A 21856-nucleotide genomic window follows, 5' to 3' on the forward strand; every position below is an offset into this window, starting at 1 on the left:
TTTTTTTTGTGGGAGTTTACAAAAGACTCTGTTTATGTCCCTCTGTTACCAACAGTGAATGAACTGAGAAATCACATTACGGCAGCTGTGAAAGCTGTAGGCCTAGCTATGAAGAGGTACAGGGGGTGGGGGAGGAGGAGGGGGGGAGGGGGGAAGAAACTTCGAGTTTCCCATTCCTCAAAAAATCATTGTATATGTTTATTAGTTTCAGAAATATAGTCGTGCCAAATTGGATGATTCTTTTTGATACACCCCTTTATTGTCAGGTTTACATAGTTCATTTAACACTATTACTTTAGTACATGTATTTCAGTGATAACAGAATTGTTGGAAAATCAGTATTATTTTGTAGTTTCATGTGGTTTTTCTCTTTCACCACTCAGCATTTATAAGACAGTACATTCTCTCTATAGTGTTTTGCAAATTTATTTGCGTAAAACAGTATGAACAAGGTTTCTAGCATCGATGTGTGCGATTTGTGAGGAAATACAAATATAAAGTGAAGCCCCCAGAAGGGGAGGAAGAAGCAAAATGAAACTTCACAGGTTGAGAGGGTATGTGATGTTATTTGAATGCTTACAATGTCGAGTTAAATTTATAAAGAACTTGGCAGTATGAGCTTGCTTATCGCTATGATGATGCACCCCCTGACCTGGATGCATGCACTAATTCGGTTGGGAATGGTGCTATAAAAGCTTTTGTAACCTTTCCTGAGGTAGGCTGGCCCACAACTTTTGTAACTGGTCATTGATATCCTGGCTACAGGCAGTGAGATGGAGTTGATGACTGAGCTAGCCCCACACACTCGGTCTGGGGATCTTGCTGTCCGTGGGAATTCCTCAGTATCATGCAGACATTTCAGAGAGACCGTGCCCTGAATGAAAAGGCATTGCCCTGTTGAAAAGTAGCACCATCATACTGTCATAAGAGGGGTAGCACATGAGGATGCAGGATGTCTCTGACATACTGTTGCACTGACAGAGCTCTATTGTTCTCTACCAGCTGTGCCCAAAAGTTGTGCCTGATTGCTCTCCGCACTATGATACTGTGAGTAACACTGCTGTTTGTCTCCCAAACAGTAGAAGAAAATTACCTGTTCTTAGGTCACTACCATACTCCCAGATGTTGGTCATCCAAGGTAGAGCAGAACAGTGTTTCATCGCTGAACACAATGTGATGCCATCCATCAGCAGTCACTGCTTCCTTGTCATGGTACCATTCCAAAGACAGCAGTTCGTGTTTTTGTGTTAACTGTAGCTTCCGCATGGGATAATAGTAGCCTCCACACAGTTGCTGGTTTCCTACCAATGACGTGGGATGATACAGAATGTTGCGAGGAGTCCAGTACTTGTTTTTGTATGGCAATTGCAAAGGTGAAGGGGTTACAATGTGTTTGTTCCACAATATGGTACTCCTCCCTTGTAGCTAACTGGAACTTTGACAGGGAGTATGCCTGCTCTCATATTTCCATTCAGGCCAACACTAAACCACCGTCACATCCGAGTGTCCCACAACTGTGAATACTGCACGATTCTACCAGCCAGCCAAATGGAGACCCACAATAAAACTGCTTTCAAATTCTGCCAGGTGCTGATAACGCTGTCTCGCTTGAGTACACAGTGTCTGCTTGTCTTTCAGTGGTCACTAAATATCTGACATAATCCACACCCATTATGTAACAGCCTGATAACAGCACTCTGGTTGCCATTCTATCACAGAGTGTTGCAACTCTTAAATAATTTACATACCTGCCAGTGGTGTGAGTTGGTGTGTATGTGCGTATGCATATGCCAAGTTACATAAAAATTGACATTATCTTCTGAGAGCCTTACTTTCTGTGTCATGGAGTGCACATTGGTTTTCATAAACAGTAATATATAGAAGAGTTTTATCTACATGAGTCTGGAAACTGTGCATTGTTCCTAGAAAAAAATTGAGTACTGTAAAAATAAGTTATGTAGTCTTGGGGCAACAACGTTTTGCAACGAAACTGAATTATTCACCTTACACAGACATAGAAAATACATTAAGATTGCAAGTTTATTTGCAGTTTTTTTCATGAAGTATTTTTAGAGATAAGTTACTCTGAAAGTATCGACCAGTAGATTGAGTAATCCATTTGGTGAATGATATATACTAAGAAACTGGCAAGACAGTTTTCTCATTATTTAATTGAAATTAAAGTACTATTTATGTGATGATCAACACTTTATAGGTATCGATGGATCAAGAATGGAAAACATTTCAACTGGCAGGCTTATGATAATAGAATCTCACAGCAGCCTGGAAGGGGCACCCTGGTTATAACATCACCCAGAGATGAAGATCTAGGTATGTATGTTGTGTATGTACTCATTGAATTGGGTACATGAACATGTCTGTCAGAAATGTGTTGCTTAGTATTTTGATATTTTTGTCAAAGTAGAATTATGTCTTCAGTGATGACCAAAACAAAGTTTTCATATGATACTGGAAATCACATAAATACCTCATGTGATCAGCATATGTTCCAAATAATATTTATCAAGAAACAAAGTAGCAAACATTGTCACAGTTATCAGAGAAAAGGCTTTAAGAAGAAACCTCAGTTATACCAAGGTTAATACTTATACTCTCTCCAGAAAATAATGGAGAATTTGTGCCAGTAAGGTAGGTAAATTTGATTGATGTGCAGACGTTGTGTCTCTACATGAACAAAGCTTTTTGTTCCCTTTTGTAGTTAATTCTGTTATTTCTGCCTGAGGAAAAAATGTAGTACTTTCCTATGCAAACATTATACATGTCATAATTTTTGTATCTTCTGTGTTAATAATATCTGTACAAGTTACATGTCATTTTACTTACTTTTGTGACATGCAGTGGACACTGATGGTGACCAAAGAAGCCAAAAGCTGGTTCATGACCAAATAAATATAATTTTTTAGGACATTAGGAGGTGTGAAGATGATTTAAATTTGTGGTGTGTTGGCTATAAGTCAAATTTTAAAATTATAATTGCAGAGTCATTGCTATGTATGTTTTATCTCATCTCATCTGAATACAGGTCAGTATCAGTGCTTCGCTGAGAATGAATGGGGCACAGCTACATCAAACTCAGTTTTTGTGCGGAAAGCAGAGCTTAATTCTTTTAAAGACGAGCCACCAATTTCTGTTACTGCGCAGGAGGGAGACCCTTTTAAACTCACCTGCCATCCTCCTGATGGATGGCCAAAACCAAATGTATATTGGCTGATACAGGTGTGTTTGCATTCCAGAAATTTTTTGTACAACATACTTAAGTCATACAAATATGTATTTTTAATGAAAATGACACAAGTCAGATGCTTATAATCCAATGTGTAATTTTGTAATGATTTTGTTTTAATGGACCAAAACTGTGATAATCTTTCTACATATGTTTGCCATAGTTTATTTCTCAATTACTTCTTGTTTGTGCTTATGATTTCTAGGCAATGATAATTTTACTTGTATTATTCGTAATCTTTCTCCTTTTGCTGCCACAATAATTTAAAATGGGCTCTTTCTCGCTGTGTATTTATTTTTTTCAGTTCTCCATTATTTGAGGAAATGCTTGCTATTTCAAAAACTGCTGAGCTCTTTATGCCAGTTTTGGTTCTGTCAGCTTACTTCTACCTTTGTGTGGTCTGCATTGATTTTTATCATTCTCCATTTCAGATTTTTATGTGTATTATAATAACTGAAATTTTTAAGGTAATAGGTCCTACAATACGAAATAAGTAACTGCAATAATGGAAATTCCAGGTAGGAAAGTCAACAATGTAGAAAAAGATAGATTGCTACTTACCGTAAAGATGACATGTCATGTTGCAGACAGGCACGATTAGAAGGCAGTGAAATGTACCTTTCGGCCAAAGCCTTTGTTAGTAAAGAGGACACACACACACACACACACACACACACACACACCGCCAACTCCATCATCTCAGGCGTTAATGCAGCGCCATCTAAGACGCAAGCAGCAATCTGGAATGGGAGGGGAAGGGAAAGGGATAGTGATAATAGTGTACGGGTGGGGGGACAGACAAATGCTGTCCGATAAGAGTGCATAGGGACTAGACTCAACAGGTGCAGCAACAGGCAGTTGTGAGCCAGGGAGGTGGGGAAAAAAGGAACAAAAAAAGGAGAGGAATGGGGAGAGATGGGCGGATACAGTGACGGAGGGCTACAAATAAACAGGATGGGAGATGAGAATGGGAAGGAGAAGACAGGATATAGAAGGTGGAAACTGTTGGGTGGAGGGTATGGGGACAGTATGTTACATTATTATCATAGGTTGAGGCCAGGATAATTACATGAGTGGAGAATGGTTGTAAGGATAACTCCCATCCGTGCAGCTCAGAAAAGCTGATGATGGAGCGAAGGATCCAGATAGCTCGGGTAGTGAAGCAGCCATTGAAATCAAGCGTGTTAGTTCAGTTGCATGTTGTCCCACAGGATGGTCTACTGTGCTCTTGGCCACAGTTTAACGGTGGCTGTTCATCCTGATGGACAGCTGGGTGCTAGTCATACCAACGTAAAAAGCTGTGCAATGATTGCAGCAGAGCTGGTAAATGACATGGCTGCTGTAAAAGGTGGCTTGGCCCCTTATGGGGTAGGATGAACCAGTACTGGAATAGGAAGTGCGAGGTGGGTGGATTGAACAGGTTTTGCACCTGGGTCTTGCACAGGGATATAATGCTTGTGGCAAGGGATTTCTGATTGGAGTGGCATAGGGATGGACTAGGATGTTGTGGAGGTTGGGTGGGTGATGGAACCCACTTTAGGAGAGGTGGGAAGTATCTCGGATAGGATGTCCCTCATTTCAGGGCACAATGATGGGTAACCAAATCCATGGTGAAGGATGTGGTTCAGTTGTTTCAGTTCGGGGTGTTACTGGGTGCCGAAGGGGTACTCCTTTGTGGCTAGTTTATGGGGGTGGTGGGAGGCTTGCAGTTGTGAGGGCAAATGGCACAGATCTGTTTGTGGACTAAGTCTGGGAGATAGTTCCTGTCTGGAAGGCCTTGGTGAGACACTTGGCATATTGAGCAAGGGAGTTTTTGTCGCTGCAGATATACCATCCCCAGATAACCAGGCTATAAGGGAGGGATTTTTTTGGTGAGAGGGATGACAGCTGTCAAAATGCAGGTACAGTTGGTAGGTTTAATGTGGACACTGGTGTGGATGGAGCCATCAGAGAAGAGAATGTAAACATCTAGGAAGGTGGCATGCTGGATTGAGGAGGACCAAATGAAGCAGATGGGAGAGAAGTTGTTGAGGTTGTCAAGGAACGAAGACAGACAATAGAAATTATAATTATCCTCCCAAGCAGAATGTGTGAGGTAAGTTACTGAGCAATTTCTTTCTTCCAAAATTTCTTGCTCACTCAACAGACATGACGTATTTGTAGCAGAATCACAGCAGAATGCGAATCCTAACTAGGACAAATATGAAATTATGTCAATGCGATCATATTGAGTCGGCCATTCATGACAGCAGCTGTTACTTTCGCTAATATTTCTTTTGAAATAATTCTAGAAATTGACAACAGAAGGCAGCACCAGTTAAGGGGTAGGTCACGAGATCTTTGTACATTGTTCTCATACAAAATGAGTCCAGTTTTCAAGTGATAGGTGGTTCACGCATCGAGAAAATTGTGACGTGATCTGTACTTGGGCAAGGTCTTTTTAACACAAAGTTGCAGCCCGGCTTGCTCTCCAAAGTGATAACATGAGATCAAAATTTAAAACTTCACATTTCCTTCACTAGCCTCTATTGCCACACCATACTCTTCAACTGACTGGATAGACACCTTAAATCCATTTAGTGATTTTATATAGGACCAGGATTTTCTCAGGTTCTCTGCAAGATGTTTGATAAGGTATGACGCTGGTAGTAGTTATATTGATCTTTTTACAGAAGTGTGAATCTCTACTAACTTTTGCCTTTGTCATATGTGCTTTCTGTTTTGAACCGAGAGTGCAACAGTCTTGCTTCCTCAGCATCTTCCGAATTTCTGTCTGTAATCCACTTGCTCGGCGGGTAGTTCGCCAGAATGTGATTTACAATCCCTTTAAGCGTCACCCATAATTCCTCTACATCCATTATAGTGGAACTAAATCGTATCCATTCATTGGTTAAGTGGGATGCTAACAACTGCCTACCTGCTCTCTCTAGTAAACATACTCACCTAACCTTCTTGTTTGTATTATTAACTTTGGTAAATAATGTCACTGTTATATCTTTATCACTAATCCATTTGTCTTTATTGACATTGTTGATAAGGTCAGGACTGTGTAGCTACAAGTTCTAAAATATTTTCATAGTGTGTGGGCTCTCAAACTAGATGCCCAAGACATCTTTTAGGAAAACGTGTCCAAAAGTACTTACCAAGACAGCCTGTCTGTACCCGCTGCAATGAATCCATAGAGATAACAGTCTATAGTTAAAGTTGTCTCAATCTAATATTGCTTGATCTGGGTATTTCTGCACTACTGAGTGTAGATTTCCTTTGAATGACTCTGAAACTGTCATGGTGGAATCGAATGGCCAGTAAAACTATCCAGTAATTAACTTAATTTCAGCTAGACCTGTTGTACATGTCCAGATAACTCCACAGTCACACTCATATTTTTGTCGCTACAGTGAACACTCCCTCTCCTATGGCCTCTCGTCTTTTCCTCTGACATAATTCAGTGACACACTAAATATTTCAGAGATTTCTACTTTGAGTTTTAGCCAGCCCTCAATCCCAAAATAATTTGAGTCTGACAAATTTCCTAAAGGGCAGTAAATTTGGGAACATTGTTACAAATACTTCAGCAATCCACTGACAAAAGTTTGACTGTTGAAGGGTCTTTAGTCTGAACATGGCCTGATTTCACTATGTGCTTGTCGGCTGGAGAGTGTTCATCAAAATACCTCAAATTATTCATCAAATTACCTCAAATTAGTGGTTAGTCTAAAAAAAAGAAACCATGTGCGCTCCACAATTACTCTGCTACCTGAGTAGCTGCTTCTTTTGTAGCTGCTTCCTTTGTGTAGTGGACCCTATCCTGTTAGGAGGGGTCCTACAAATCTCCACCCAGTAAAGCAGATCCAGAGAACTGCAACCAAGACCGCCACAGATTCAGGGAAGCCTTCGGTTGGGACACTACACTTGGCTCCAAATGCCACAACTTGAAGACAGCTGCATGCTGTATGCTCGATAGCTGCACAATTGGGATGAGGCCCCTCCAGCAGACATACTAAGTGTCCTTGGGATTTCTTTCCGGTCCTGAATGTTATTTACTTAAGGAGCTCCATAATACACCTAAAGTTGGAGCACCAAATAACTAGCAAATCCCTCCTCCTGTTTACCTGCTTGGACCTTGCTGAAGGAGCGGCCACTTGTCCCCTCAGAGGGTGAATGAGTGAGGCCAGACAGCCAACCTCCACATTGACCCTCGGCCTCGAGTGATGCAAACATGTTACCACCCACCACTCACCCTGCTGTGAGGGCAGATGCACCGTGTTGGTACATTGGAAGGTGCCCCAGCAGCAGTTACTGTGAGCAAAACAAGCGACACTTGAGATGATCCGCGCAGTGTGAAAAATTCTCCGCTATTGCTACACCCCAAGGGAGCACTCTGAAGATGGTTGACTGTAGCCAAAAGCACCTTCAGCTGTTCAAGAACTGTAACAAGTCGTCCTGCATCCTCATGCGGCATGCACATATCCTATCCATCCCAGCACAACTAATTTAAAAATTAAACCATAAAAGCATACAGAGAAACCTAAATAAGCAATTTGTTGTCCTCCTGATATGTCATCAATGTAGACTGGTGCCTTATTGAGCTGTGCAACTGGCTGTTCAAAAGAAGTTACATCTGTGTTACAGACTGATTGAATCTACGTTTTACAGTTACAAAAATGCAAGATTACACCTGTTAAATAGAAAAACACACATGGAATTTAAGAATTAAACTACGGAGAAAAATCAGAAAAAGCTAAATAAGCAACATGCTGCTCTGCTGGAGTGTAATGGGCAACAGCTGAAACCTGCACGGTTTTAAAGTGTTCTGGCTGACTACATTATGCCAGCTCTGCAATTCCAGATGGAGTAAGGGGTTGTGTTTTATGCAGAGGGTAAGAGAAGAGGAGTGGGAGGCAGCATTGGCAAAGAGTGACTGACACTTGGGAGGGAGAAGCAGAGGGTGCACAGGATAGGAATGTGACATTGACTTCTTCTGGCCATGGGCACAGGGGAGCTGTGCACATCACACAGTGCACATGGAGGAGTGGATTGGGAGAGGGAAATATAATACAGGAAGGAGGAGACTGCGGAGAGAAGGGTATGAATGTAGGAAGAATTAAATTAAGCTCGTGGGGCAGGGCTGGAAGTAGGTGTGAGGCAAGGGATAACAGAGATAGTGGCCTGGAGGATTGTGGGATTGAAGGATGTGCCCATGAAATATGTGAAATGTTATGTGTAAAAACAATGTAGTCAGGTCTTCCAGTCTCCATTTGTGTCAGCAATTTTAATCTGCTTTGGGATAGCAGCTATATCGGTTCTACTGCATCACTCATTTGTGCAGGTCTTTTTTTACTTTTCCTTTGCCTGCCTGGTAATGGGTTAACAGTTTTTAGTTATTATGTAGGCGTTTATTGATACTTATGTTTTTGAGATGTGTTTAATATATAAAACAACAATAAAGATAAAAATGTTGTGTGAGGTGCATGATGTGGCATTTTTAATTAGTTTCTTCTGAAAATTCATATAAATTCTTTGTGGCATGTGATGGCAGGAAAAAAGTCTGACCTGAATAGAAATTGGTTTGTTTGGACTTGCATTTGCAGTCAAATGATTATTTATTACATGTAATTTTTCTTTTTTCCTTTAGAATAATGATGGTGGTATTAAAAGCATCAATAACTCTCGTATGACTCTTGACCCAGAAGGAAACCTGTGGTTTTCAAATGTGACACGTCAGGATGCAAGTGATGACTTCATGTATGCTTGTGCTGCAACATCATTTTTCAGGTGAGTTTTCTTCAAAATGATTGTCAGTATGCTGTTCAAAACATGGACCATTTACTGTCAGCAAACAAATGTACTTGGTTCCTAACTGAACCAACTGAAGTGTGATTTAAGTGGTAACTGAATTGATGACATGACCAAGTACAGCTATGATCAAGTCTACTGTTGTTCATTCTGTTTCACTCTATCAATAGGAAACCAGTGGTGGAAAATGTCTTCAGGGACAGGCTTCACCGTATGTTGTTCATGTCATTAACAGCATGGAGAGAGGTTTAATAATTAAATGTGGAAGCTCTATATAGATTGACAGTGTGAAAGGTACAGTAGCAGGACAATTATGCTGAGGATAGCGTAATTTGTAAATGTGTACCCAAGTAAAAGAAGCAAATGCTCACAGCAAGTATTGTTAGTTCTGTGAGAAAGGCAGCATGTTCTGCTATACTAAGAAAATTTGATGTAATACTATGAAAAAAAAGAGATTTTGTCAAACAGGAATGCCATCAAAAAATAAGCAAGAAAATAATAGAAAAATTTTTCTGTTTTAAGAATTTGGTTTTAAGACAACAGAGTAAATGAGTGATCACAGGTGAAGTACAAGTTGCAGTGAAGAAGGCATGCTACATCAAGAGTTCCAGAAAAATATGGAACAACTGAATTTATGGGGCAATAAATATGTTTAACGGTCAGAGGGATATCAGTGATAAAATTCTCTGGTGACTCTGCTATACTCTGTGAAAATGAGGAAGATGTACAGGACATAATGAGTGAAATGAACAGCCTACTTAGCGCAGAATAGGGATTGAGAGTAAACTGAAGAAAATGACAGCAACAAGGAGTAGCAGACATGAGATTAATGGAAAACCATCAAAACTGGGGGCCACAAAGTCGACGAATGAAGGAACTAACACAATAACATATGACAGGCGAAGCAAGGATGACATAAAAAGCAGACCAAGCCAAAGAAGGCATTCCTGGCCAGAAGCAGCCTACTAGTATCAAACATCAGCATTAATTTAGGCAATGTGGATGTAAGTTTGGAGGACAGCATTGTATGGAAGTGAATCGTGCACTGTGGAAAACTGGAAAAGAAGAGCATCGAAGAATCTGTGCAGGAAGTGTCACTGCTTGTTTCTCTATGCAGACCGTGTTCCAAAAATGAACAACTTAGAGAAAGAAGCGGCGACACTTTTTGCAGGACCTGGCTGTCATTTAGCAGGATGAGGGCTGGGCACGAATGTCGCAATTGTGGCTGAGTTTTGCGATTGATGGGGCTGGTAAGTGCGGTGCCACACTGGGCACCCTATGGAGTTCAGTCCTTGTGACATCAGCGTGATTTGTAAGATAAAGGAAGCACTTTATGGCATTCTCTTCTCAACTATTATTGAGATCTGGTAGGCAATAGTCGACTCCACTTGAACTATCAGCACAACTGGTACTGCTAAGGGTAATCTATGATTCTCACATTGCTGGCAATGGGTTATACATAACGCTGGTGACTACTTTTAAGAACAGTACAACTTTGAAACTTGTATCTGTTTTGTATAAGTTGTAATAGTTGCCACTAGTAAAGTTATGACCCTCGTACATAGATATAGCTGGTAATGTAATTGTTTGTACAAAAATTTTACTTTCCGCAAAAATAGGGCTAGATTCGTTGGTTTTTTTTTAATTGATGAACATCACCCCATCTTTTCAGTGAAAGGAAGAACACTAAAAGCCGGCAACATTCCTTCTTCGTGTACCCCTAGGAACATTTATGCTCAATTTTGTACCCAAGAGGATACATCAGCTTAATTAGTTAAATGTTAATTGTATCTGAAAGGAACAACTTAACCATAGAAATATATTAATCAGTTTTAAGTGATGAAAAGTAGTAGTAGAAGTATTATATTCAGTTCATAATTAAATGACTTTGTGTAATGGTTAATTTAACTTTGGTGTACCATCCGAGATATCTTCACACACTCTTGGTGGTGGTGGTGGTGGTGGTGGTGGTGGTGGGGTAAAGGATCCCAATTTGTGGGGGGGGGTTTATGTGTATTCCATTTGTATACCACTGCTTTAGTTCAACTAATGAAAGTACTACAGTCTGTTTTCACTCAGGAGACTGACTGGGTAGTTCAGTCAGGTAAAACACTAAAGAATAGTTTCAGTTGAAACAATGAATATGTGATTTATCTGACAGAAAAATACAGACTAGTTTCTCTTGAAAAGAAAGAATGAATAACTCAATCAAAATTTATCAATAAGCAAAACTAAAACTGCCTGTGTCAACAGTTTTCAGTCAGTTGGTTCCAGAAACTGGTTTCTCACAAAAGCCATCATTAAGCTGAATAAAATACCACTGTGTCTTACTAAGTGTTGTCTGCTTGTAGATGATGTGACTTTGCATTTCAGTGATTTGGAGACTTGACTCACATTTTCTATTCTAGAATAACCACCACTTAATGTGCAATCATAACCCTGTAACAAATCATTTACATATGTCGGACAGAGACAGAGACAGAGACAGAGACAGAGACAGAGAGAGGGGGGGGGGGGGGGGTAAACACTTTGTGTATAAAGAGGTTGGTTAGTTTACGAGGCTGTTCCACTACGTATAATGTATAAAAAGTGTTTCTTTTTAAGCTAAAGTGAAAGTAAGTGTTCAGAAGTACATTACTTTCTATTAATGTTTTGACAGCATATCAAGTGTCACCTGTATTTGTTGTTAAAAAGCTTTCCTTAACTTTTGATGCCTTTTTACATTGGCTGTATTATCCTTCCATCATCTCAGTTCATGAAAACCACATGTAAAGCTAGAACCTATTGGAAAATTTCTTTTGTCTTGGCTGTTGAGCATCATTGTTGCCACAATAATTGTTTTGTACCACACAGAAAATGGAAGATATTGTCTGACATTGTGTAACTTTTGTTCAAGAATTCAATGTAGTTCACTTTTTTCTTTTTTAGGAATGAATACAAATTAGGAAATCGTGTCATGCTGAATGTGGAACTGACGGGCTCTTCAGCTGCCCAGAACAGGCACCCACCAGTGAAACAGTATGTGACAAGAAAGAATGAGGTGGCTTTCAGAGGGAAGAAAGTTGAAATGTATTGTATATTTGGTGGAACGTAAGTATTGCAGCAGTATATACTTCTAAGCTTGTTTAATACAGTTTTTGTTCATTACAGAATTGGATGTGGTGCCAAGTGTACAGGCTCATGTGGAATTGTAGTACTTATACTCCAGTGGAAAATACACACAGAAGTTGGAAAATGTGCAAGGTTTCTGACCCAGTGGCTCCTCCTGGCAGAAGAGTAGAAGAAGAAAGGAAGAGGGATGAAGGAAAAGGACTGGCGAGGTTTAGGAAATGGTAGAGCTACAGAAAAGTTGCCTAGAAACCCAGATCAGGGGTTCATACCCCCTCCCGTCCCTCCTGACCAGAGGGAGCCACTGGCTCAAAAACATTGAACATTTCCTTATCTTTTAGCTGTGTTTCTCCTGCTGACGCTATCTATCCAATTATATTTTCAAAAATTTATTATTTTCGTTGATATATTAGCACCTACACTCTGTATGGCGAGAAATGATTCCTGACATCTGGCAGTGTTGTTGCCAGACCTCAGTTACAAAGTGCAAAAGGCCGCCATCAGTACTGAATACAAGCCATAGTGGCCTGGATCTACAGCAAAACTAAGGTGGTGCCATACAGATATAAAACAAAAACAAAATTGCATTATGTGGTTAGCTGCTTTTAATGCATGAAGCAGTTCCACAGGCTCACTTAAACTACCAGAGGTCTATGGGCTATAGAGAATTCATTATTGCTGTCAAATATGTAAACCGGCACTTTGTGATCTCAAAACAAAATCTGGGGGGAGAAATGCACAAGACATAAACAGCATATGTTGAGAAACAGCAGTGGTCACAATATGGACTTTCTGCATTTCAGTGGAGGATAATGCTACTTTGACCCTTATTTCGTGCTCATTGTTATAGTTGTCTGCTCTCTTAGTACTAGCTGATACTTGCTGGTTAAGATTCTCAGTACCTCAGAGCTGTTTTTATACAATATTGCAAAACACTTATATTTCTTTATTTAATTTTTTAAAATAAAGGTGTAAAGAAAAGACTTTTGTATATTTTTTCTTCTCCAGATTTAGTGTCTAAGAAATAAGGTACATTTTTCCCTCCAAGTAATTAGTTTTGGAAGTGCCTTGTTGGTAGTTTCTTTCATTGTTGTTGTTTTTTAGTTGATTTTCCAACTTTTCCTATACTCCACTTCATTTTTATGTTTTCAGGCCTCTGCCCCAAATAGTCTGGAGTAAAGATGGCAGATCCATCCAGCCGTCAGACAGAATAACACAAGGCAATTATGGAAAGAGCTTAGTAATAAAACATGTAAATTACAATGATTCAGGTGCATACACCTGTGAGGCTAGTAATGGTGTTGGTGGTGCCCAGTCATATTCCATAAATCTACAAGTTATGGGTGAGTTTACAATCACACTTGTTGAATTTCTGTTTTGCAGAATGCCGTAAATACTAAAGCATCATATAGCTTTAAATATTCTTGTATTATTCTCTGGAATATTTCTGTATTGTGCAACTTGTAAGAGTACTAGAATAACTGCACTGTCTGAAGTAGCATTAAATTTCTCTCATAGTAAATATATTGCAAAAATTATTAAGTCAGGCAGTTGGAATGTTCCATCTTAAAAGGACTTCATTTGCTCTTAAATTGACTAAACATCATAATTCATGGAAGGTATAGGCGTAGTATGTATGATTCTGCTCTGAACATACAACTACTTTTGAGCAACATTTCGTGTAATTTGTTGAAATTATAATTTTTTACAAGTACACTTATGCAGCCATTGTATTCATTGTAATATGCCTGTTCTTCACAGCTGCACCATATTTCACTGTTGAGCCAGAAATTATCAATGCAGCGGAAGATGAAACTGTAACTTTCCGATGTGAAGCCGAAGGTGTTCCTGATCCCCAGATTAAGTGGATCCACAATGGGCGACCAATCAGTGAGGCACCACCAAATCCACGCCGTAAAGTCACCACAAATAGCATTACTATTGAGAGGCTTTCCAAAAAGGACACTGGCAACTATGGATGCAACGCTACCAATAGTCATGGCTATGTGTACAAAGATGTGTATGTTAATGTGTTAGGTATGTACTTTATTTGATTGGGTAGAGTTGTCTAAAACTATTCACAACACATACTATATTGCAGTTGATTGTGTTTGTATAATTAAATGTCATTGCATGTTATTGATTTCATTCCTGTTAATACCTTCATTTCATTTCAGTACATTATTCATTTCATAAATGCTATGAGGGATGAAGTAGTGAAGGCAGCAGACGATCAAGTAGGTAAAAAGACGAGGGCTAATAGAAATCCTTGGGTAACAGAAGAAATGTTGAATTTAATTGATGAAAGGAGAAAATATAAAAATGCAGTAAATGAAGCAGGCAAAAAGGAATACAAACGTCTCAAAAATGAGATCGACAGGAAGTGCAAAATGGCTAAGCAGGGATGGCTAGAGGACAAATGTAAGGATGTAGAGGCTTGTCTCACTAGGGGTAAGATAGATACTGCCTACAGGAAAATTAAAGAGACCTTTGGAGAAACGAGAACCACTTGTATGAATATCAAGAGCTCACATGGCAACCCAGTTCTAAGCAAAGAAGGGAAGGCAGGAAGGTGGAAAGAGTATATAGAGGGTTTATACAAGGGCAATGTACTTGAGGACAATATTATGGAAATGGAAGAGGATGTAAATGAAGACAAAATGGGAGATAAGATACTGCGTGAAGAGTTTGACAGAGCACTGAAAGACCTGAGTCGAAACAAGGCCCCAGGAGTAGACAACATTCCATTAGAACTACTGACAGCCTTGGGAGAGCCAGTCCTGACAAAACTCTACCATCTGGTGAGCAAGATGTATGAGACAGGCGAAATACCCTCAGACTTCAAGAAGAGTATAATAATTCCAATCCCAAAGAAAGCAGGTGTTGACAGATGTGAAAATGACCGAACTATCAGTTTAATAAGTCACAGCTGCAAAATACTAACACGAATTCTTTACAGACGAATGGAAAAACTGGTAGAAGCGGACCTCGGGGAAGATCAGTTTGGATTCCGTAGAAATGTTGGAACACGTGAGGCAATACTAACCTTATGACTTATCTTAGAAGAAAGATTAAGAAAAGGCAAACCTACGTTTCTAGCATTTGTAGACTTAGAGAAAGCTTTTCACAATGTTGACTGAAATACTCTCTTTCAAATTCTAAAGGTGGCAGGGGTAAAATACAGGGAGCGAAAGGCTATTTACAATTTGTACAGTAACCAGATGGCAGTTATAAGAGTCGAGGGGCATGAAAGGGAAGCAGTGGTTGGGAAAGGAGTGAGACAGGGTTGTAGCCTCTTCCCGATGTTACTCAATCTGTATATTGAGCAAGCAGTAAAGGAAACAAAAGAAAAATTCGGAATAGGTATTAAAATTCATGGAGAAGAAGTAAAAACTTTGAGGTTCGCCGATGACATTGTAATTCTGTCAGAGACAGCAAAGGACTTGGAAGAGCTGTTGAACGGAATGGACAGTGTCTTGAAAGGAGGATATAAGATGAACATCAACAAAAGCAAAACGAGGATAATGGAATGTAGTCAAATTAAATTGGGTGATGCTGAGGGAATTAGACTAGGAAATGAGACACTTAAAGTAGTAAAGGAGTTTTGCTATTTGGGGAGTAAAATAACTGATGATGGTCGAAGTAGAGGGGATATAAAATGTAGACTGGCAATGGCAAGGAAATCGTTTCTGAAGAAGAGAAATTTGTTAACATCGAGTATAGATTTAAGTGTCAGGAAGTCGTTTCTGAAAGTATTTCTATGGAGTGTAGCCATGTATGGAAGTGAAACATGGACGATAACTAGTTTGGACAAGAAGAGAATAGAAGCTTTTGAAATGTGGTGCTACAGAAGAATGCTGAAAATAAGGTGGGTAGATCACGTAACTAATGAGGAGGTATTGAATAGGATTGGGGAGAAGAGAAGTATGTGGCACAACTTGACTAGAAGAAGGGATCGGTTGGTAGGACATGTTTTGAGGCATCAAGGAATCACAAATTTAGCATTGGAGGGCAGTGTGGAGGGTAAAAATCGTAGAGGGAGACCAAGAGATGAATACACTAAGCAGATTCAGAAGGATGTAGGCTGTAGTAGGTACTGGGAGATGAAGAAGCTTGCACAGGATAGGGTAGCATGGAGAGCTGCATCAAGCCAGTCTCAGGACTGAAGACCACAACAACAACAAATGCTATTGTGGGGCGGCGAATAAGTTGTAAAAATAAATTGCTGTATAAATGCTTGCATGTTGAATCAGTTTCTGGCTTTTAGAATGTTGTTAATGCTGTCTTTCGCCGTTCTCAACACTGGCTCTCTATTTACTTTTTAGCACCCAGAAAATGATTTAACAAAACGTGAAGCCTGTAATTAGAGTTCCTAGTGCCCACTTCATCTGAGAATACAATTATAGCTGCAGCTTATAGCTCTGAGGAATTAGGAGATTGTCCGGGATTTCTAATCAAAAACGATTTTCCAAAATAGTTGAGTATATTCTGAAGTTCACTGATAAAAAACACAAGTATCCCTACAACCTAACTAACAGAGCAGTTCAGAGTCTAATGCGCTGATGCAACTATAAATGTCCGAATTAAATGTTACAAAGAATGCTCGCCATAATTTGATGAGAGTATTTCATCAAACGCCACGCTAAATAATTGGTAGAATGTCTGTCCCGCGACGGCACGTGAAAATACGACAATACGCAAACTGAAGCTAGATAATGAAAATCATTCCAGAATTAACACTTCACATAAAATGTTTTCATGGTTCCGCGTATCTCTAGTAACTTAATACGGCACCCGAGGCTGTTTGTAGCAGATACACTGATGCGACGCGGCTCCCGACACAGATGGCGTGTCATTCAGCGTCTGGAGAAAACTGGGGCCTTCTCCTCGCGCAGCGTTCTTATATATATATATATATATATAGCCGCGGTGCGGACGGCTAAGGGAACGCCTGATCAAGTCGGCTCTTCCGACTAGCCGCTGGGCTAGTAACGCACCACTTCAAGTTACATAATAATTTATAGCTTCTATTGCTGATGGCCGAAGAAGCTCTTAATTTAAACGTGCATTCAGCACGCAGGTAAGTATTGATAATAAAATTTTGACGTGGCTAAGTTAAATATTCTGGGCGAGAGAATTAATTAAATTACACTGTACGCAGTAGATGAGCTCTGAACTGGCCCTTTTGAGATCCGCTATCGCTATAATTTTATAGGTACTAAAAGGAAACTTTACACATCTTCATAGTCATAGCGGACTTCCAACCTATTTAAATCTAAACATCCTAGCCTTATTTACTAGCCTACTTAATCTATCTTGCTTCCTTCAGTTTTGAGACGAAAACCACAAAATCATGAATTTCCACTAAAATCTTAATATGTGAAATCCAAAGTACTGTTTTTATTAAATCATTATGAAAGATGAATCTAAATATAAATTTTGAAGTCTCTAGCTCTTTTCTGTTGCGCCAATGATTTTTCCAGAAAAACGTCCAAATTTCGAAAATGGCTGAAGTTATCGAACTGATATTTAACACACATTAATTTAGTATTACTTCTGACATGCCAGAAAAGTTTTAGGTCATTTGCTTGATTTTTAAGGTACTGCGCAACATTTATGACGTCAGAGCTAGTTACAGCAGACTGGCTGGCACACAATGGAAACTGATGAGAATTTACTACATCTTGAGTAGGCTGCTTCCCTACATCACCCTCTACTTAAATTTTTTGTTTATGAATGTTAATGAATGAAAAAAAAAATTAATTAAAAAAAAAAAAAAGGGAGGCAAGAGTGCAGTTTAACTCCCTATGAAAATCAAAATTGAAATATAAACCTGTAGAAACATTAAAGAAAACTGATTACCTACATTAATTATTTAAATTGTAGGCATGTTCACTGCCTTTTTAAACAATGTCATTACTCAAAATTTTAAGCAAAGTCAATGAAATATTTTGGCATACATATTGCCTTAGACAAACAAACACATACAAATTGAAAAAATTATGAAAATCTTAGATCCATTAAATACATTAAATACATTTTTACATACACAAATTCAAAGAAAATAACATGATACATAAACAGATGAATATCTCTTAGCAGTCTTTTCTAAACCTGAAAGAAAAGTTCACAAATAATTTTTACACACGTGGTTGTAGCCGCTTTGGCTGGCGTCCTACACTTCCATTCACAAGGGTAGAGGAGGGGAAGTTGCTATGGTGTGCGTCCTTCACTTCTCTCTAAATTACATGGGGGAAAGGGGAGGGGTCACTGTGAGTTGTGTCCAAGTCACTCCACGCTTTCACGCAGCTACCAGGCTGCCATTATCTGGTTTGTCCTGTAGAACAAACAAAAAGAGTGCCTCAGACTCTGTTCACTTAATATATATGGTTGGGTCACAATGAAATGGGGATATATACATTTTATCCTTCAATATTTTGCTGGAACAAAGTTAACAGAACTTTTTCAGTATTACTCTCGCGGTTACTTAATTGTCATAAAATCGTTAAACAAATGGCTCAAAACGCCTTTAGTCACGTACTAGAGAAAATCTATGCTCCTAAGGCATACAATCATAAATCATATTTAATCTGAATTTCTTATTTCTGGGCCGGAACACTGAACCAATGCTCGGTATATTCCTGATACATTTGTATTTTAAGCACTTAACTGACTCATCTTTGATTACCTTATTCTTAGAGATAGTATGAGTATGATTAGTGGTTGTTTTCTCAGCTTCTTTGTACATGTGAGTAACCTTTGGTAATAGTACAGTTGTGAGTGTTCAAAACACACTACGTTAGTTGACTACAAAATCCACTTATTGGTCCACTGCTGTTGTCAGTTCCACATTTGCAATTAGGTACTTACTTACTTTGAAGTGTATTTATGCTGAGCTAATATAATGTTTCACGTCTGTCAGTATGTTATTTATTTATTTTGCTAGTGTATGTACTTATTTAACACTCACTCTATTAATATTTAAAGCATAGGATAGCACATTCCTTTCATATTCATAGTGTATTGCAGCTGATTAGTTTGCTCACGTGGCAATCCATTTCCACTCGATCGGACGCTGAAACCTCAGGTAGTCTCTCTCAGACCTACCACTAATGTGCATCAAGTAATTATGGATGAGCGTAATGCTAAATTCCTTAAACCTATAGGACACCATGAGCTGCTCTGTCTCATCTAACATAAGGATACCTATGGTCGCATTCACGCCTCCAACTCATAACCTCAATACGTGTAGGTGTATCCTGTCACACACTACACTAAAATAATGGCCAGCTCCAACCTTATAAATACTTCAGGGACGTGTCCTTCACGTCTCAACCACAAACACTGCTCAATTCTATTACACTGCCTTTCCTTGCTACACCAGGTGAGTTTAATCTTACAACTTATCTGCATATTTTTCCTAACACTAAGCAATCTCTTTTACTATTTCTTAGTTAGCTCTAATGCATACACTAGGTTTCACTACCACTTCAGATACTGCTTGTACATGAATTCATATATCTCTTTAAATTACAGTTGGTGGACCATTTCCAATAAAACAACACTTTGTACTTACTATATTACCAGGGTACTATACATAATTGTTACTCAAATACATTTGTATCTTAATTACGTCATACTTCTCTATTGTTTGTCATTATTAGGTTTGTCACATTAGGTATTTTTCTTCACTAATCAGTAGATAGAATGGTTACATAACTCAAGGCTTGATAGTCATAACGGAAAATTTTCATGTCTGGAAAGAAGAGGTCGAAATTTTTGAGGACAGGAAAGAGGAAGAATGAGTGAGATCTGAAATGGGAAAGAAGATCTCACACAGCTGGGACTGCACAGCTGCCACACTGTGTAGAGGTTACAGAACAACCTCCTCCCTACAGCATTCATTAGCTTAATGCTGTAAAGATAACCATAACGGAAAATTTTAGTATGAAAGAAGAGGTCGAAATTTTTGAGGACAGGAAAGAGGAAGAATGAGTGAGATCTGAAATGGGAAGAAGATCTCACACAGCTGGGACTGCACAGCTGCCACACTGTGTAGAGGTTACAGAACAACCTCCTCCCTACAGCATTCATTAGTTTCATGCTGTAAAGAAGAGTTAGAAATTTTAGGTGGATAGAAAAGATGAAGAGTGAGTGAGACCTGAAAAGGAAAGAAGATCTCACACAGCTGGGACTGCATAGCTGCCACACTGTGTAGAGGTTACAGAACAACCTCCTCCCTACAGCATTCATTGGTTTAATGCTGTATTGATAACCATACTGGAAAATTTAATGTATGAAAGAAGAGGTCGAAATTTTTGAGGACAGGAAAGAGGAAGAATGAGTGAGATCTGAAATGGGAAGAAGATCTCACACAGCTGGGACTGCACAGCTGCCACACTGTGTAGAGGTTACAGAACAACCTCCTCCCTACAGCATTCATACATAACCTTTGACCACGCCACGTCGATCTGAAAATACTTTATGATGCCTTTTTAGAACCTGTCTCAGTTCTTCCTTTTGATTGTCTGAAATCTTATAGATTTCCTGCAATTTAGCTTTTATTTTGTCTAAAATAATTGCTTCTCCTTCTTCTGCTGTGTTCAGCTTACTGTTACTAAGATTAACACCTTCCTCCCAATACCTCCTATTTTTCAGAACTCGTATAGGCAGCTCCCAAGTTTCATCATCAGTTACTACATGTTTATCACTAAAAGGGACTGTAATTACTCCGGTTATTGGCAAGACCATTTTTAACTGGCTTCTTTCAAAGTCAACAACACTCTGATATTTTGACAAGAAATCTATGCCAATTAAAACCTCAATACTGAGATTGTTTACAATTAAACATGGATGATCAATTAAATTACCATTAATGTTAAAGGGCAGTAAAGCTTCTTGCTTTACCGTTTTTGACACCTTGCCAGTAGCACCAATTATTCTTAGTCCTGATACTCTCATTACTGTAAGCTTGTCTTTACCAGGTAATGCGTCAAAGGAGGACTGAGATATTGCACTCACCTCACTTCCACTGTCTAAGAGACAACGTACATTGATACCCAACATATTCATTATTATTATAGGGTGGCTTATTCTAGGTTGTACAGGTGGTTCCTCAAATTCATCTAGTAGTTCCTTTTGGATTTGTCTCCAACTAAAGTGATCGACATCTGTCTTCATTACATTTAGGTCACAGTGTGCAGGGGTTTCCAGAATTACATTCTCAGCTGCTTTTTCCAGTCGGTCTATTAATCTTAAATCGAAACACCGCATGACTTCATTACATTTAGTTTGCTGAACATAACCCAAATTACTGTAGTCTGAGCGATTCTGCGCCTCCAGACCGGGCATAACACTAGTTACAGCTAAACCACTTTTACTATTTTCGTCGGGTTCCTTCTCCAGTGACAACTGGTCACAGCTACTGGGTTCATCGACCCTCAACAGCCTACCCTCTACATTCTCACTTACCTCCTGTCCTAAATCTATTAGTACATTATCAATATCCTGCACAGGCACTTTAGATAAGAGCACATCATCCTCATCGTAAATATAAGCATGAATTTCTTCTGCTTCTTCACCTGTCAATTCAGTATTTTGTAGCTCGTCCCTATCGTTACACTGCTGCGCCTTCTCTTTCTCTTCCCACTTAGAAAGCGTCTCTAACACGGTATCTATCAAATACTGTGAGTGATCTAATATTTCTGT

At 39.2% G+C, this 21856-nt stretch overlaps 1 protein-coding gene across 4 annotated transcripts in view; it reads left to right on the top strand.

Annotated features, from left to right (window-relative positions):
- The window catches only part of LOC124797891 (neuroglian), a 102401-nt gene that overhangs the window by 16729 nt on the left and 63816 nt on the right, over positions 1 to 21856 (top strand). For all 4 annotated transcript variants that reach the window (XM_047261002.1, XM_047261000.1, XM_047261003.1 and 1 more), the window contains exons 4-9: positions 2216 to 2331; positions 3044 to 3237; positions 8880 to 9019; positions 11969 to 12130; positions 13301 to 13491; positions 13910 to 14185. In XM_047261002.1, the coding sequence (XP_047116958.1) occupies positions 2216 to 2331; positions 3044 to 3237; positions 8880 to 9019; positions 11969 to 12130; positions 13301 to 13491; positions 13910 to 14185 (1079 nt within the window). The remainder of the gene's footprint in view (positions 1 to 2215; positions 2332 to 3043; positions 3238 to 8879; positions 9020 to 11968; positions 12131 to 13300; positions 13492 to 13909; positions 14186 to 21856) is intronic.

Source organism: Schistocerca piceifrons, chromosome 5, assembly GCF_021461385.2.
Source record: "Schistocerca piceifrons isolate TAMUIC-IGC-003096 chromosome 5, iqSchPice1.1, whole genome shotgun sequence".
Classification (NCBI taxonomy): Eukaryota; Metazoa; Arthropoda; class Insecta; order Orthoptera; family Acrididae; genus Schistocerca; species Schistocerca piceifrons.